This window comes from Nelumbo nucifera, chromosome 1, assembly GCF_055504915.1.
Source record: "Nelumbo nucifera cultivar China Antique chromosome 1, China Antique-T2T, whole genome shotgun sequence".
Lineage (NCBI taxonomy): Eukaryota > Viridiplantae > Streptophyta > Magnoliopsida > Proteales > Nelumbonaceae > Nelumbo > Nelumbo nucifera.
In genome coordinates, this window is record NC_142649.1 from 96,652,731 (window position 1) to 96,668,609 (window position 15,879).

The 15,879-nt window shown below is 38.2% G+C and overlaps 1 protein-coding gene across 2 annotated transcripts; it reads right to left on the bottom strand.

Moving 5' to 3' along the window:
* Positions 1 to 1,068: 1,068 nt before the first annotated feature.
* On the bottom strand, positions 1,069 to 15,538 carry LOC104610603 (polyadenylate-binding protein RBP47-like). 2 transcript variants are annotated; one of them, XM_010277308.3, is made up of 6 exons: positions 14,786 to 15,538; positions 6,222 to 6,705; positions 1,932 to 1,999; positions 1,725 to 1,855; positions 1,526 to 1,619; positions 1,069 to 1,397 (listed from the first exon to the last, which is right to left on the bottom strand). In XM_010277308.3, exons 1-6 carry the CDS (start codon positions 15,086 to 15,088, stop codon positions 1,236 to 1,238), a joined length of 1,242 nt encoding a protein of 413 aa, XP_010275610.1. In that variant the 5' UTR covers positions 15,089 to 15,538; the 3' UTR covers positions 1,069 to 1,235. The 2 variants fall into 2 exon arrangements, with proteins under 2 accessions (XP_010275610.1, XP_010275609.1); XM_010277307.3 differs by having other exon boundaries at positions 1,932 to 2,014; positions 14,786 to 15,315.
* Between the last annotated feature and the right edge of the window lie 341 nt (positions 15,539 to 15,879).

Consider the following 15,879-nt stretch of genomic DNA (forward strand, 5'->3'; position numbering starts at 1 on the left):
TGGTAAAAGATTATAATAATATTAAAAACATGAAAGAATAATTATTACAACCTCTTTTACTCACTTTTTCTACACGCATTTGTTTTTATTATACTCTTTCCGAATTGAATGGAGTCTTGGGGAACATATCTGCGGCACATTGCCAATGGCAATAGCCGCAATACAAATTATACAATCTCCTGTATCCCCTCCTAATTTTTTTGGTAGAAAATCCCCTCCTTGTTGAATGAATTTCTACCATGAAAGAGCACAGAATTTTAAATGTTAGACTTGGAATGAATTTCAACAACCAGTACTACAACCCAATTAGTTTAACCATTTAAGAATTAAGATAACCTCTCAAGTGTCTTCAACTCATCATGAGGTAGCAATTATCTAGGGTTTGGGCGGGGTGGACGGGAGAGACCCTGCCCAGTTCCCCATTACGTGGCCTGGACCCAAATATAACATAGTTAAGATCATAAGATGTCCTTAAATTTGCAGAGGCAACCAGTGGTATTGACTCAAGCTGACATAATCTAAAATTAGCTCAAAACCGAACCAAGATCCTCTTTTTTTTTTATTTTTGACAGCACAAAATTCACATGCAGTTGTAGGAGAGACGGTACCTGACAGTCTCAATCTTTGACTCAACAGGGATCTAGCTGGGCCAACTAAAAATATTGAACCGGGTTGATTTAGCTTTAGCCTTTACTAGCAGAGCATCCCACACAGACCAGCAGAGTGGAACTTTGCCCAATAAAACTGTAAATGCATTCCAAGAGAGAGGTCCGAATTAGTAACCCAACTAATAGATCCACACCCACTCAGACACGAGGCCAATCCCGTAACAATGCTCAGTCTGCCTGAACCCTTTTTCATCTGGCCAAAAACAAAGACACTTGCTTATCTCACAGGCACGCTTTTAGCAAGCATCTAGGGCCGTTTGGATGCAATTTTAAGCACCCATTTTAATTAGATCCAGACCCCACCTAGGGATCTGTGAATCACAAAATCAAACCATCTACATCCGCTACTACCCCCACCACTGATCATGGCTTAAGAGAGCTTATGCAGCACCACACAACATTTAGAACAAGTATTCAACACAATCCTAAAAACGAATTAGGGTCGTCAAAATTCAATTATTGTTCACCATGAGCTTCATGGTGATTCAATTACAACCCTGCAAACTATAAATAGCTACTGGTACAGAACTACATCCTACAGTTGTGGTGGCATCTGATGACTGCAATTCAGCTAACCTGCTGTTGGTGGCCACCATATATAGGATAAGCACCATAAGCTGCAGCATACATGCTTGGGTCATGAGGTGGTGGTATAACGTATCCATATCCATCATAAACCTGTCCTCCATAGTATGCTCCATTCCATTGATTAACAGGATCAATTCTCATCTGTCAAACCCAGCATATACAAATATCAAGTAAGAATTACAGTCACAGTGAAGTGAAAATGGTAGCATTAGATTCAATAAATTGGCTCGGAATAGCATTGTACGAAAAGATGAAACGAAAATGGTTACCTTGTTTGCTGGATTACGACCCCAAGAAAGGCGAACCGTCTGCTTGCCAATGACAGTGCCATTCAACTTTTGCAAAGCCTCCTCAGCATTGGTTCTACCAAAAGATGTTAACCGGTAATTGGACTGAATGATGGCTGCAGAAGTTTTGAAATCTCACTGCACATATGCAAAAAAATAAGAATAAAAATGGCAGGTGTACCTGTTCGCAAACTGCACGAAGCCACATCCTTTCCCAACTGGAATTTTTACCGAGATAATCTCACCATACTGAGAAAAAGGTTGCCTGAGATCTTCATCAGTGACACTGGGGTCAAGTCCTCCAACAAATATCTACAATGCAACATGGGTTAAAGAGAGCTAAAGGCAGACCAATCTTTGGGCAACAACAAGAGGGAGCTGCACTCACTGTTGTGTTTGTAGAATCACCATCAGATTGTCCACCTAGACCAGATGCATTATTTGGTGCATATCCACCTACCAAGACCAAAGCTAATTATACAAAATTGAATAAGACTTTTTGTGCAAAAATCCGGATTGGAAGAACCAGCTCAAAAAAAGGGCAAAAGAAATGCATCCTTCCAACTGTAATTTCAATCCAAAGATCTAAGACTAAGAACTATGAAAAATATAAAATAACAAACAGAAAAAAAAAAAAAAAAAAAAAAAAAAAAACTTGGACTTTTATATTGCATGCCCAGGTCTATCTTAACCCAGAGATAGAAAAGCTCCAAGCAATGAATGGAACATAAATAGTTAAAGTTGTATACATCTGTAGCAAGGAACTGATTTACTACAAAATAAATAAAAACAGACCTGGGCATTTAACCAAGGAAAAAAAAAATGATAATTGTACACTTCTCAGCTTCTGCACAAATAGAACTCTTTGATCTGGGAAGAGGGGAATTAGTCTCTCTGTCTCCATGGTACCTACTCCTGATTTTTTAGCCACTGCGCCACTGCTTTGTAGTCACCTTCTAAAATCAGATAATATAGATTACAGCTTTTTGTAGGGGTGCAACTTGGGTTTGCCTGAGTAAACATTTTACACTGCTTCGGGCTCGGGCCTTCAGGCTGGGCCCATTCAAATTTTGACAAAAGCCCAAATCAAGCCTGCCCAAGTTGCACCCCTAGATTTTTGCCACCCTTGAGGCCTTGTACAATAGCACTTATTTCTGCCTCTATGGAGTTTCCGCTGCCAATGGGACTTAAGAATAGAACCACTACATTACTCCATGCATCCCTAAAAGCTCCCTCAAACCTCAATGATACTGGATTTCCCCTGTTACATCCATCAAATTTCATTTTAAGTAGACCTTCTTGGGGGAGAGAACAAGAAGTTGAACCTAGAGGGGCTTGGGCAGAAAGGATGCTACTACTATCTTCCACTTTCTTCCAATGTCTTCTTCTGTGAAAGGATCAAACAAATTCAAGGTCTTTACCCAATGCACAACCCTAATTGTAAGCTCAATAATGTTCTCAAAGGCTCTTACTTCATTGCTAAATAGTTGGTCATTTACTAAAATACCCCCTGTAGTTTAAAACACCTATAGTTCACAACCGATTTACTTAATCGACCTTCCATTAGATCGAAGTGGAAAATGACAGTTTTGGCCTTAGCATCTGTTTGGACCATTAATCTACAGAAAATATAAATGGAAATGTCACTCTTGCCCCTAATAAAACATGGGCAACAACTTTTTTTTTATCAACTTTATTCTCTATTCGAAGAAGGAAGACATGCTGTTGCAAATTAATAACCTGGGAATCTGGGATGCACACTGTTCTCTCTTCTTCATTCTGCTGGAACCAATATTGTGTGGTAGATCTGAAAATCAAACAATAGTTCATTTTAAAAGCCCAATATGAAGTGCTAGGGGTACTTTCAGAATAAAATACTGTAGGCCTATGCCCTTAAACATTTTCAATTCAGTATAGGTGGTCGAATTACCTTTTTCAGACGACAATGTAAAATATTCTTGATAGAAGGTCGATTAAGTAAATCAGTTGCAAACTATAGGAGTTTTAGTAAAATGTAAAGTATAGGGTAGCTTTAAGAAAATTTGTGAAACTATAGGGGTGTTTTAGTAAATGACCCTAAATAGTTTCTCATTCTTTTCTTCCCAAATTGTCCATAGGATGGCCTAATACCACTGCAAAGAAAGCAAAGGTATTAGGCCATTTTTTTCTTTACATCCTCGTCCTTTACAAAAACCCCTAAACTAGGGGTACAATCGAATCGACCTCTAATTGAATAGTTCGGGCTCAAGTTCAATTAAACTCAATTCAAGATTGAATTTAATTGAGTTCAAATCTCAAGGTAAGCTCGATTAGTTATTCGAACTCGAGCTCAACCATAAAGAGTTCGGGTCGAAATCTCACGAGCCTTGCCCCATTAATATTAATATTAATATATTATGATAATATATATTATATTAAACAGAAAAAATAGATACAATCCAAAAATGATAGGTGACAAGACGGCACCTAGCAAAACAAAGCAAAAATAGCTTTGATCTAGAAAACATAGGCTGAACCAAAAATTGAAACAGATTACACAGACTGAATTTCCAACACATTCCAGAAATTCTCCCCCAAATCTTATGTACTGGCTTGATCAAAATATGGGAGCACCCAAACCCATTCCGCTACTAGTTTCCCCACCTTCCAGTACTTTTAGCTTTGTCTTCGAACAGCCTTCTATTTCTTTCATTCCACAGAACCCAGCACACATCAAAGGGAATACAGCTTCATACTCCTTGCTTTCCTGCTTCCTCAAAATCTTGGCCAAGAAAATTTCTGCCATTGACCTTGGCTGAAACACTCTTTGCCCGAATAGAGAGGAGTAGAATTTCCAAATGATTTGTGTAGTCTTACAATAGAAGAATAAGTGAAAAAAGTCTTTTTTTTATCAATAAGTGAAAAACAGTCTCTTCATTCGAACCGCATAAACCCCATAAATTTGCTAAGGAAAATCCCCTGCTTTTTAAGTGGTCAACTGTTAGAATACTATCCAAAGCAACCAACCAAGCAAATGCTTCCACTCTAGGTGGAACAGGGTTCCCCCAGACTCACCCCACCTGATCTGAGACCAGCTGATCCTTCCTTCACCATTGCCAAGTAGAAGGATTTCACAGTGAACACCCCGTTCCTACACTCTTTCCACCACAGTCCATCACTCAAGGAAGATGAAACCTTAACCTTCTGTAACTTTTCCAACAGCTGGATACATTTTTCTATCTCCTGGTCCAGCAAGGGTCTTCTGAATTTGGGGCACCAAACAATCTGTTCTCCCCTCATTTCGAAACATTGATCAACTGTAATGTGATGCTCAGTCAGCTTGTAAAGCTTCAGGCATACCTAACATAGCTTCCCAACATCACACCACTCATCCTCCCAAAATCTTATCCTTGATCTGTCGCCCAACTTGAACCTGACTGCAGCTTTGAACTCTTGATTGCACTGCAATATCCCTTTCCAGACACACCCCATATTGGAAACCTCCCTTGACTCCCACCCAAACCTCACCAGCCCATACTTCCCAACTACAACCCTCCTCCAGAGAGACTCACATCTCCACAGCCACTTACCCAAGAGAGCCTTGTTGAAGATTTTGACCCTCCTAATACCCAAATCACCATTCCTTTTTGGCCTACACACCAAATGAAACTTCTTTCACCCCCAGTCCCTTCCCATAAAAAATCCTTCTGAAGCTTCTCAATTCTTTCCACAATCTTTGCTGGAATCTTCAACAATAAAATAAACTACTACTCATCAAACCATGACTTCATAAACAAAATCATGTTCATATCAAGAATTACCAAGATAGAATCACTAAATGAAGCAAAATAAAAAATAACACAGATAAACTACTTAGAGATAGGATCTAGTAGTGAACAAAAATGCAACAACCAGTTGAAGTGTTTTTTAATCAATAACAAGATCAAAATCAAGAGGAACAGTACAGCAGAAAGAGCAAAAGCTCAAATAAAATAGAGAAACAACCCCCACTGATATGACTATCATCTCCCCATTACACACACCAAAACTAGGCACCAGAAAATCCACAGCTAGCATTGAATAGGTCATCCTCAATATAAACCTTCCCAATTCACCCTTCCTACTTCCTCCACTACCAAGCTGGTTGATAACCCAAAAATATAGCTTCTCTTATTTCATGCCTGAAAGCCTAAGGACCTCCTCCTTGGTGGCAGAGGGTGTGTCTAAAGTGGTTCAGAAGCACTTTCATGAACGCTAAGGAAGATTTTGGACTACAGGATGGATCCATTCTTTGAAAGACTGAATCTATGGTAAAAGCGAAATTGCTGTTTGGTTTGGCTTACAAAAAATAGTGTGGATAAGAGAAACCTTTTATCCCCAATAAGGAGGAGTTTTCAGAGATCACTGTAATCAGTTAATAAGGTGTTTCATCTGGCTATCCATTGGAAAAATTTTCAGAGAAACCTTGTTATGCCCTTTTCTGAAGGCTATTTAACCTTAGCATCATTTTAACAAAAAAAATAATAATAATAATAACTATCACCAATAAATGGATGAAGTATTTGTTACAAAGGAATAGATTCAATGGAAGCATGTAATGATGAAATAATGATCTCACCAACTTAAACAAGAGAAAAACCAGTAAAACAATACCACCAATATTCTAGATGGATTTGCAAAGCTAGGATAGCTAGTATACCTTGAGAAGAATATTGTTGCTGTTGATATCCGGATGACTTTCTGGGGGTTGCAACACCTATGCGCATGGGCCTAGTAGAACAATAGACACCATTCATTTCAGTCATGGCTCGTGACCTCTCATTATCATCACCAAACCTCACAAAACCATAGCCTTTTGAACGACCAGTATTTGCATCAATGACAACTTTTGCACCTTTTACGGATGGATATCTACTGGCAAATGTTTCTTGCAATAAAGTATCAGTAACATCTGCGGCCAAATCGCCCACAAATATAGACCGGTCAGATCCAGCATCAGATCGCCTCTCGCCTGTGCTAAATGATGCCCAATTCAGGCGAAACGGATGATCTGTGTTAGGCATTGCTGTGCCATTGTAGTTCTGCAAGACTTTTTCGGCTGCTGCATGTGAAAAGAATTCAACAAATCCATAGCCCTCAGACTGACCAGTCTGCTTATTGCGAATAACCTTTATAGAAACAACCTGCACATATTAAAAAATGTCAAAAGGTCAACAAAGGCAATACAAAATGATGACTGAATAGCTACTTGAAGTAATGGACTTGTTTGGGCTTGCCTCGAGGGGCATGGCACAAAGGCGGCTCGTAGAATCAGGAATGTAATATGTTTTACATTACATTAGCTACTTGAAGTAATGCAATTGAGTGAAAAAAGAGATTAGAGGTTTTACATGCATGAAAATGTTTTATATGTTTGATTTTATTTTTAAATTCTCATTTGAATATGCTTTACATCTTATGTTTATGTATTTTAATTTTAGATAATAGGTTTTTTAAAACATTATTTTAAAATTTAAGTTTATATTTTTTATTAATATTATGTTTAATATTTTTTTTTTAATTTTTGGCACTTTTTGAAATTTCTGACATTTTTTTTTGTATTTTTGCGCCTTGCTTCAAAAAGGTGCATGCCTCGCCTTGCACCCTGCGCTTCAAGCGCAAATTGACCCCTGCGCCTTTTTCGCGCCTTGCACTTTTAAAACATTGACCCTACCACACTCTCCTTGAACAATCACCCACAACAAATAGGTGATCAAGACTTTCCTGTGACTAGAGCAAAAAAATACAAGGAAGGTTTGTAAAATATATATGTGTCAACAAATCTTGAATAGGGAACCATAGTTTTCAGGGCGCCAAGGCGAGGCTAGGTGACAGGGGGGCGCCTTGTCTCCTAGGTGTTGCCTAGGCAATGGGTTTTTTTATGTAGAAAGCATAGGTCCTAGGGTAGTTCCCTAGGTACCATAACCATATTTTCTTAAGAATTATTCATAATTTTCATAAGAAAAGTAGAGAGTTCATGTTAAAGTATAGAAAATCAACATATTCATGAGAACAAAAAGAAGAAGGAAAAGAAAATTCAAAAAATATAGGGGCTAAACCCTTATTTTTGTTATAGGAAAAGAAGAAAAGAAAATGTGTTGATTAGACAATATTTTAAGTTCTTCCTTACTTATTGGTTCAGGTTTTAAAGTCTTTGGGGGTTCAATACAGCATTTAGCAATGTTTATATTGATTAAACCCTAACAAGTAAGAAAATAATAAAAAGAAATTAGTATATAACCACACAAAATGAACATTTTAGTTTAATAGTACCTATTTTATAATTATAATGTCAAAAAATAAAGAATAAAATATTATTTTATAATACATAGTACAAAACTATTTGGCGATTAGGCAAGGCGAGCCTCAAAGGGTGCCTTGTCTCCTAGGCGTCGCCATGACAACTATGTAGGGAACTTTTTTTCTAAACAGGTGATGCACAATGAAGTTATTGACTTATTTCTTAGAAATGCAATCCATGAATCAAACCAACCAACTTAATGGGTTTGAACAAATTCCCAAGTTGGCTTGGTTGTAAAATACCAGATGTTGTACCTGTTAGGAGAGGCATTCTCCTCCATCCTTCTTCTATATAAGCCTAGTTAAGACAAAACACATAAGATCATTCCAGATTTCTATCAAGTATTGTGGACCTCTTCTTCTTAACTGACCTAGGTCCCAGTCATCCTACCTAAATATATATGAGACTCCAGCAGCCAGCATTACCCTTTACACAATCCCCATGAGTAAGCCTATCTAACACTTGAGAGTATTCCATAATTAAACATTTTGAGGCTCTTCTTCTTAACTGACCTAGGTCCTAGTCACCTACCACAAAAAAGACTCCAGCATTTCGTGTGGAGTCAGCATTACACCTTACACGATCCCCATAAGTATTTAATAGTACCCCATAAAGTTGCTATGTATCAAGCCAGAGGAAAGTGCCCATTTAGTCTGCAATACATAACATAGTAGTATTCCTCTCTTCAGCCTAAGTTTTGCCCATAACTTAGATTTCTTTTGCTATTTTTATTAATCATTGTTTAGAAATATCCTTAATTCTATGACTTATATTCATCTAGAAGACGTTAAATTTGTATCATCTTTCTCCAAAGCCACTTCCCTAATTGGGCTTCATTCTTCTGAACTAGGATCCCTATCCCCAAGTCCCCTTCTTCCTTTTCTAATTAGATGATCCTTCTTCACCTCCCTTGTTCCCACAAGAAATCCCTCATTACCTTTTCTATCTTCTTAGCCTCCCCTCGAGGGAATCCTAAAGACTTAAATAGAAGGTTGGCAAGTGTGGCCCTAATCAAAGTCACCCTACCCCCTATGGAGATGTAATTCTTTTTCTAGGCCACCAAACTTTTTCCAAATTTCTCCACAATAGGAGACCGGAAATGACTCTCTTTGGGGTTGGCACCTAAGGGAAGACCCAAGTAGGTCAAAGGCCAAGAAGAGGTGGCACAACCTAAGCAACCTACAATGGACTCTACCTCCCAATCCTCCAAGTTTATTCCTGCCACACAACTTTTATCAGAGTTTATCCTCAAATTGGATGCATTCTCAAAATCTCTTATTAGATTCTTAAGATTGTCCACCTTACTTAAATCAATCCCTTCATAGAAAATGAAAATATCACCAACAAATTGAAGGTGGGTCATCGTAATGCTTCTCCTTCCTAGTCTTCAACCTTTTATTAGCTCCTGCTTATCTGCTTTTGAGAACAATCTACTAAACACATCAGCAATAAGTGTGGAGAGGACAAGAGAGAGTGGGTCACCTTGTCTTAGGCCTCTACTGGCTGGAAAGAAATCCTTAACCACTCTGAAACTTTAAAACTCTTGTACCTTAATTAGTATCAATGAATTAATAAAAGTCTTATTTACTGATCAAAAAAAATGTCAAATATAACATAATGCAAAGCAGGTTGTGATTAATCATGCTATTGAAGAACTCAGAAGCTAGATGCCAATTCTTTTTTTTTTTTTTTTGATAAATAAATTAAGATTTCATTAATAGAAAGAGCAATTCAGTTACAAGCTTTCCATGAACAATTCTTATCTTTTTCTTTTTAAAGGAGAATGTCTTTTTCTGATAAGTAATGAATTTTATTAAAGAAAGATAAAGTGTTACAACAAAGTATTACAATGAAGCAATCCAATAGAGGTGTGACGTGCAGCCCTTTGACCAAAAAAGAATTACAGTTGAGCCAGAAAAAGTTCAGACTTATGCAACAAAATGATCAGCCAGCCCATTTGCTGACCTCCTTTCCCATTGGATTATAACAGTCATATCATGGGTGCAAAAAGATAAGGAAACGAGTATTACAAGGCTGATTGTAGAAGGGGACTCAAAAATAGTAATTGGTTGTTTGAAAAAAGAAGGGGTATTATGGCATTTCAGAAATGAATTCAGGCTAGTATTTTTTTTTCTCTCCCTAGGGCTCTTTTGTGTATTTGTTTGAGTGATATTTGGGGCTGAGCTACCCCCATTTTGTGTAGCTCCTCCTAGTTCTACAAAAAAAAATGAATTCAGGCAATTTAAGTTGCTGTCAAGACAAATGCAAATTCATTTAAGATGAATTAGGAGGTCCGCAAATGGTTTGGTGGATGGACTAGCTAAACAAGGAGTACATAGACATCATTTATTTTGGGCTCAATGTTAATAGGGTGATGGGACTCTTTTTGTAAAGGATGTTATTTCTAACAGCTTCTTGTTGTTCTCTCCTCTGTTTAAGTTTTAATAAAATTCTTCAAATTGCTAACAAAAAAAGTCATATCTTTAATTAACCATTTAAATCTTTTTAATGATTCCCTATGCTTCCAAATAACAGTTTCCTGTTCCTTCAGCCACCTTGTTACCAATTTAGAGTCACCGTCAATTACCAATCTGTTAAAGTTTAGATCTGTAGCAATTTATACCCCTCGTAAGACTGCTTGGAACTCAGCATGCACAGCATGCCCAACTCCGAACAGGGTGAAAATACAGCAAAAATATGTCCAACAGAGTTCCTAAGAACTCTTCCTATACCAGCCGGCCCTGGGTTGCCTAGACTACAGCCATCGAAATTTAGCGATAAATCCTTCCTCCGGAGGTTCCGACTCTGAAACAGGTTTGTCCATCACAGTAGAACTTCTTGCTACAATGTTCTGAAAACCGGATCGGACTGGCCGGTTGAACCAGTTGAATCGCAACCCAGACCCCTCACCGGTTTGGACATACCCCCAAAACTGTTTTATTAAAAAAACCGCCCACCCATCCTGTTCAACCTGGGAACCGGTGTACCGGTCCAGGTTTTGCATAACCATCCGGTTTTGTTACACACCAACTTTTATCACAAAAAGACAAAAAATGCAAAATTGAACCAAACAAAACTTAAGGTCTTAATTTACAGACCTAAACCAAATCAAAATCCCCAAAACCCTTGTCCCTCTTTCTCTTTCTTTCGATCTCCAGCCCTCACCGAACATCGCCGCCTCCACCGCTAGCAACAGTCACGACTCATTGCCTCACCATCAACCACCTCAACAGTAGCCGACAACACCAGGTACTCTCTCTCTCTCCTCCTCTTCCTTCGCTTCCTCTTCTGCCTCCTTCCACTTCCTCTTCTTCCCGTCGATGATCTGTTCACCGCATCCCTTCAACTCCATTGGGCATCTGTTCTCCTCCTCTTCCTCCTCCTTCTTCTCCGGTGGTGGTTTGTTCACCGCCACTTGTGTGACAGCGATTCCTCTCTTCTCTTCCTCTTCTCACCGCTTGGCACTTGTTTCTGCAATCTCCAGTAATTTATTTTATTTTAAATTTTAAATAATTATTTTTTAATTTCTGAATTCGAAAATTTGTTAACATTCATTAGTTTAGTTTACAGGTTTGCTCAAATTCGGTTGATCTTTGTTTCAGGCTTTCAGTCCACCAAATTCTTACATAATAGACAAGACAACCCACCTACTTTTTCAGTTCCAGGTTAGCCTAAGCCCCCTTTAAAGCTTGGAACAGAAATAGTGAAATTTAAACTTCAATAAATTGATATCATATTTTGAATTTTGTAGAAATAAATTAAATATTATGCTTTAGGAATTAGGATAAATAATTGTGTTCGATTTATAATTTTATACTATTTAATTTGTTAGGATTGAGTCTTAACCTTTGTTTATTGATGTATTTGTTTTTCATTGTGGACATATTGTCTTAAACATTGAAAGTTTGAATTGTTATTTTATTTCTATATTGGATTATTTTGGACTAATTTTCCTTGTGTTTAGTATTTTTCAATATATATATATATATATATATATATATATATATATATAACTTATTACATCAGCACAGTTCAACCTCGGTCAACCTCTAACCTGTGAACCTTTGCTTTTACCGAGTCGATGTTCGGTCCGGTTCTCAGAACATTGCTTGCTACAGCTTCCAAATTCCTCCAAAGATCATCAAAGGAGAACTCTGAAAAAAGGTCCAAAGATTTTGCCTAATGTCTAATTTATATTGGATTGGGTTGGATTAAGCCAATATCTGGTCCATTGATATAAGATAAGAATATATGTGTCAATGGACCAGGTTTGGGTTGAAACCAATCTAAATCAAAATGAATTTGAATAAATTGGACGGTCCAAACATTGAATTGGACCGGTCCAAATTGGTCCAAAACATTCATTGGATTGGATTGGACCTGGTCCATATATAATGGACTCACATTGGACTGGATCGGATTGGACCAAATCCAATCCAATTGACACCCCTAGTTGTGAATATGTACAGAAACTATGTATAGAGGACCTTGCATACTTTTTGATTTTAATACAATATACCTTACCTTTTTAAAAAAAAGAAAAGTACCAAAATGTCAAATACAAAGTACATTATTGAAAATCTAGGTGCCACAGGCTATCCCTCAGATAAATAGCTCACTCAAGTGAATTCCAAGAACAGGAAACTCGCTTGCAAACAGCTTATCTGTAGAAGGTTATAATTGAGTCTCTGTATTGAGGAGCATATGCTCAGAGACTCCAGATCTGCTGCTTGCAAGGCTGTGTGCAATGAGCTATGAATCCAATACATAGCATGGCAGATCCCAACACTGTTTCAGGGTATCTTAATGTTGCATTGTACTGTCAATCTTACGAAGTTAAGATTCCTTGTTCATTTACTTTTGAGGGGTTAGGTTACACTCTTTTCTCTCGTTTAATAAAATATTTTTATCTTGTTTCTGATCATATACATAAAAAATTGTTTTGTTAAAATTTTATTTTAGACCTTTAGTCAAACAATCAAGATAAAAATAAAAAAAGAAGAGGGACAAGTTCTTGCATAAATAGAGAGGTACCATTTTGAAGCAGTCCAGCTCCAATGTTTTAGATGCTGGTATAGGACCTCCATTTTAAGGTTTTGGGCACCAAAGTGTAGACTATCCAAAGTTCTTTTACTTCATCAGTTATTCATTAAATACTTCTAAACATAGTGAATGCTGTAAAGAAAATCAGCAAAAAAAAAAAAATATAGTTTTATCCATATATGTTGCTTCATATATAACAATAGAATTTACAAAGAGAAGTGAAGGAAAACTTTAACAGAAAATACACAATACCTTAGCTACATCTTATCCCCTCTTCCCTACCTTTGTTCTATCTACCCAAAACCTCAAGCCCTCAGCCCTTCCCTTGCTTTCATATTTCACCCTAACAGATACCATGTCCACTCATATAACTTCTTCCTCCTAGCCCTGATCTCTAGCTGCGTTCAAATACACTAGTCTACCCTATCCCTCCAAGCCCTAGACCTCATCATAGAGAAAAAGACCTAAAGATTTAGCTGGTTGAACCTACCTTTCAATGACCCTTCCACATAAAATATCTCTCTTTGTCTTAATAAACTCATCAAACTGCTTCCCCTTCACTCTCTGACTACCCTTATCTTCATCATGAACTTTTTAACCAGACTTCCTTTTTGTCTGCAACCTTTAATGCCTAGAATCCTTAGATGCATTCAATAGCACCTTTAGCAATAATCCTGGTCCAAAGAAGCAGTTCAGTTGTCTCCTTTCAATCCTTCACGTCTTCCCTACTTAACATGCATCACTTAAGAAGTTAGAGTTTGCAAACCCAGTAACTATGTCACAATTTTAACAAGAAAAGAATCAAGTAATCACTGCTTCTGACAACCAGTTCTTTTCTTTTTCATACAACTAAAAAATTAGTAGAAAAGAACAGTCAAGATATACAATCTTGATATAAAACTTGAAATAATTACTGCTTCCAAAAGAGTTACCCAAGGGGGGCAATCTTGATATATAGTTCCATTGTTTAATCATAGCAACCACTGTAATACCTGTAAAAATCTCCATAGTTCAAACTTAATGGTCGATTCCAATGGTAATCAGTTACACTAGTATCTCAAATGATTTTTCCTTGTTCCAGAAAGTTCTTCCTTTCCTTTCCTCCCACACTCCCCACGAGACAACAGCATGAAGTAAATCTGCTTCTGCTGGGCTCTATGAAAGCAGCCATGCCAACTCCCAAGGAAGTCAAGAATGTGTTGCAGATCCTGAGGAGGTGAACATCAGAGAGCTCAAAGAAGAGGTCTGGATCCTAGCAACCGTACACCAACCGTAATTTTCCTTAGGAAAAACTCAAAAGCACTTTTCCATCCACAATTTCCGAGTTTCGCAAGATACACAAGGGGAGATTTTGTCAGATTTTCTTTCAACTTCCAAACAGCAGTCCACTCAATCGAGAATCCCTCGGTACTATACAATTTTTCACCCAATTGTCTCTCTAAAATATAGCAGTAATGCGGGTTGCCCAAAAACAACCAAGTAATACTACGAATTTTTTTTAATTATAGAGTAATGAGCATCTCAGATGTGAAGTTGGAAAGATGTTTTCCACCAATAACAAACATAAAAAAGGTGTCGGATCAATGCCATATGTAAAGGAAGACTTCCATGCAAGGGACTTGTGGGATTACTCCATCAAAATCAACATCTCTAGTTAATAGCTTCACACATTACCCAAACAAATTATTAGAGAAATCTTTAAACAAGAGAGAAAAAACGAGGAATCCTCTTACATAGACATCACATCCTTTGCATACAATTGAAGAAAGATAATGCCAGTTAGCCAACAGAGGAAGACAAAAGAGTTTCTATTTTTTCCCTTTATATCAGAAAGAAGAAGAAGATAAAGCCAAGAAAAAGAGAAAAAGCAAATAACCCACCTCGCCTGTGTGAGCGAAGCAGCTATGGAGGTAACTCTCGTCCATCCAATAATGGAGGTCACCGACCCAGATCGTCTTATTATCTTCCATGGATCCCTGCTGCTGTTGCTGTTGTTGTTGTTGCGTGTGCTGCTGCTGTTGGTGATGATGGTATGGCATGTAGTGTGCCGGGTAGTGCTGCGGCATCATCTGGTGCTGCATCACCATTGTCGCCGCCGGATACTGCATCGCCATCCATTGTTGCTGGTGCTGCGGCAGTTGTTGCTGGTGCTGCAGATCAGCACTGGCGGTTGATTGCATCATAGTTTGCCTTCAATGTTTCCTCCTCTCTCTCTCCCTTCTCTCCTTCAGGCTTTCGTTCTACAGGTTTCTTCAACAGAGAACGGAGAGTTTGATCGAAAAATTAGGGCGAGAATCGAGAGAGAGAGAAAGAGAGAGAGAGAGAGAGAGAGAGAGAGAGCCTGGTCTGGGTGAGCAGAACCAGGGTTGGAGAGAGAGTGCCGGAGATGGTTCACGAGAGTATTAATATGGAATGATGGACGCTTGTGCGGCCATATATCGACGAGAGATTCGTCTCAAGCCGTTGGATTAAACAAATGACTTTGGCTTCCGCCGTTAATTATATATCGACCGAAGATAAACATCTGCAGTTTCTGGAGTTTCGGACTCTCTCCCCAGACGGACCCCCAGCATCGGCCAGGCCACCACCTACACGCTACACCTACTTTTCTTTCTTTTCCTTTCACATCCCCCAGGGCCCAGGCTCAGCTCTCATGTTTGTTTTCGCACGAGGTGAAAATAGATCAATCAACTGTTAGATTAGATGAACCAGAATGCTAGAAACAATGTTATATCCTAATCCTATCCGTCGGATCAGAATATATTGAGAGAGACACACTATTCTATTTCTAACAAACCACGTCATGGTCAGATAACAGATGCAGTTAGGAGTTTGGAGCAAATAGCAATTAGCACTGTCCACTGAGTGGGTCCATCCGATCTCAGCCCTTGCTTTTAACAGTACTTGGGTGACGATGATTAAGGTTGATCGATGCTGATGCGTCAATTAAGGAATAAAAAAGGAAAGGGAGAGA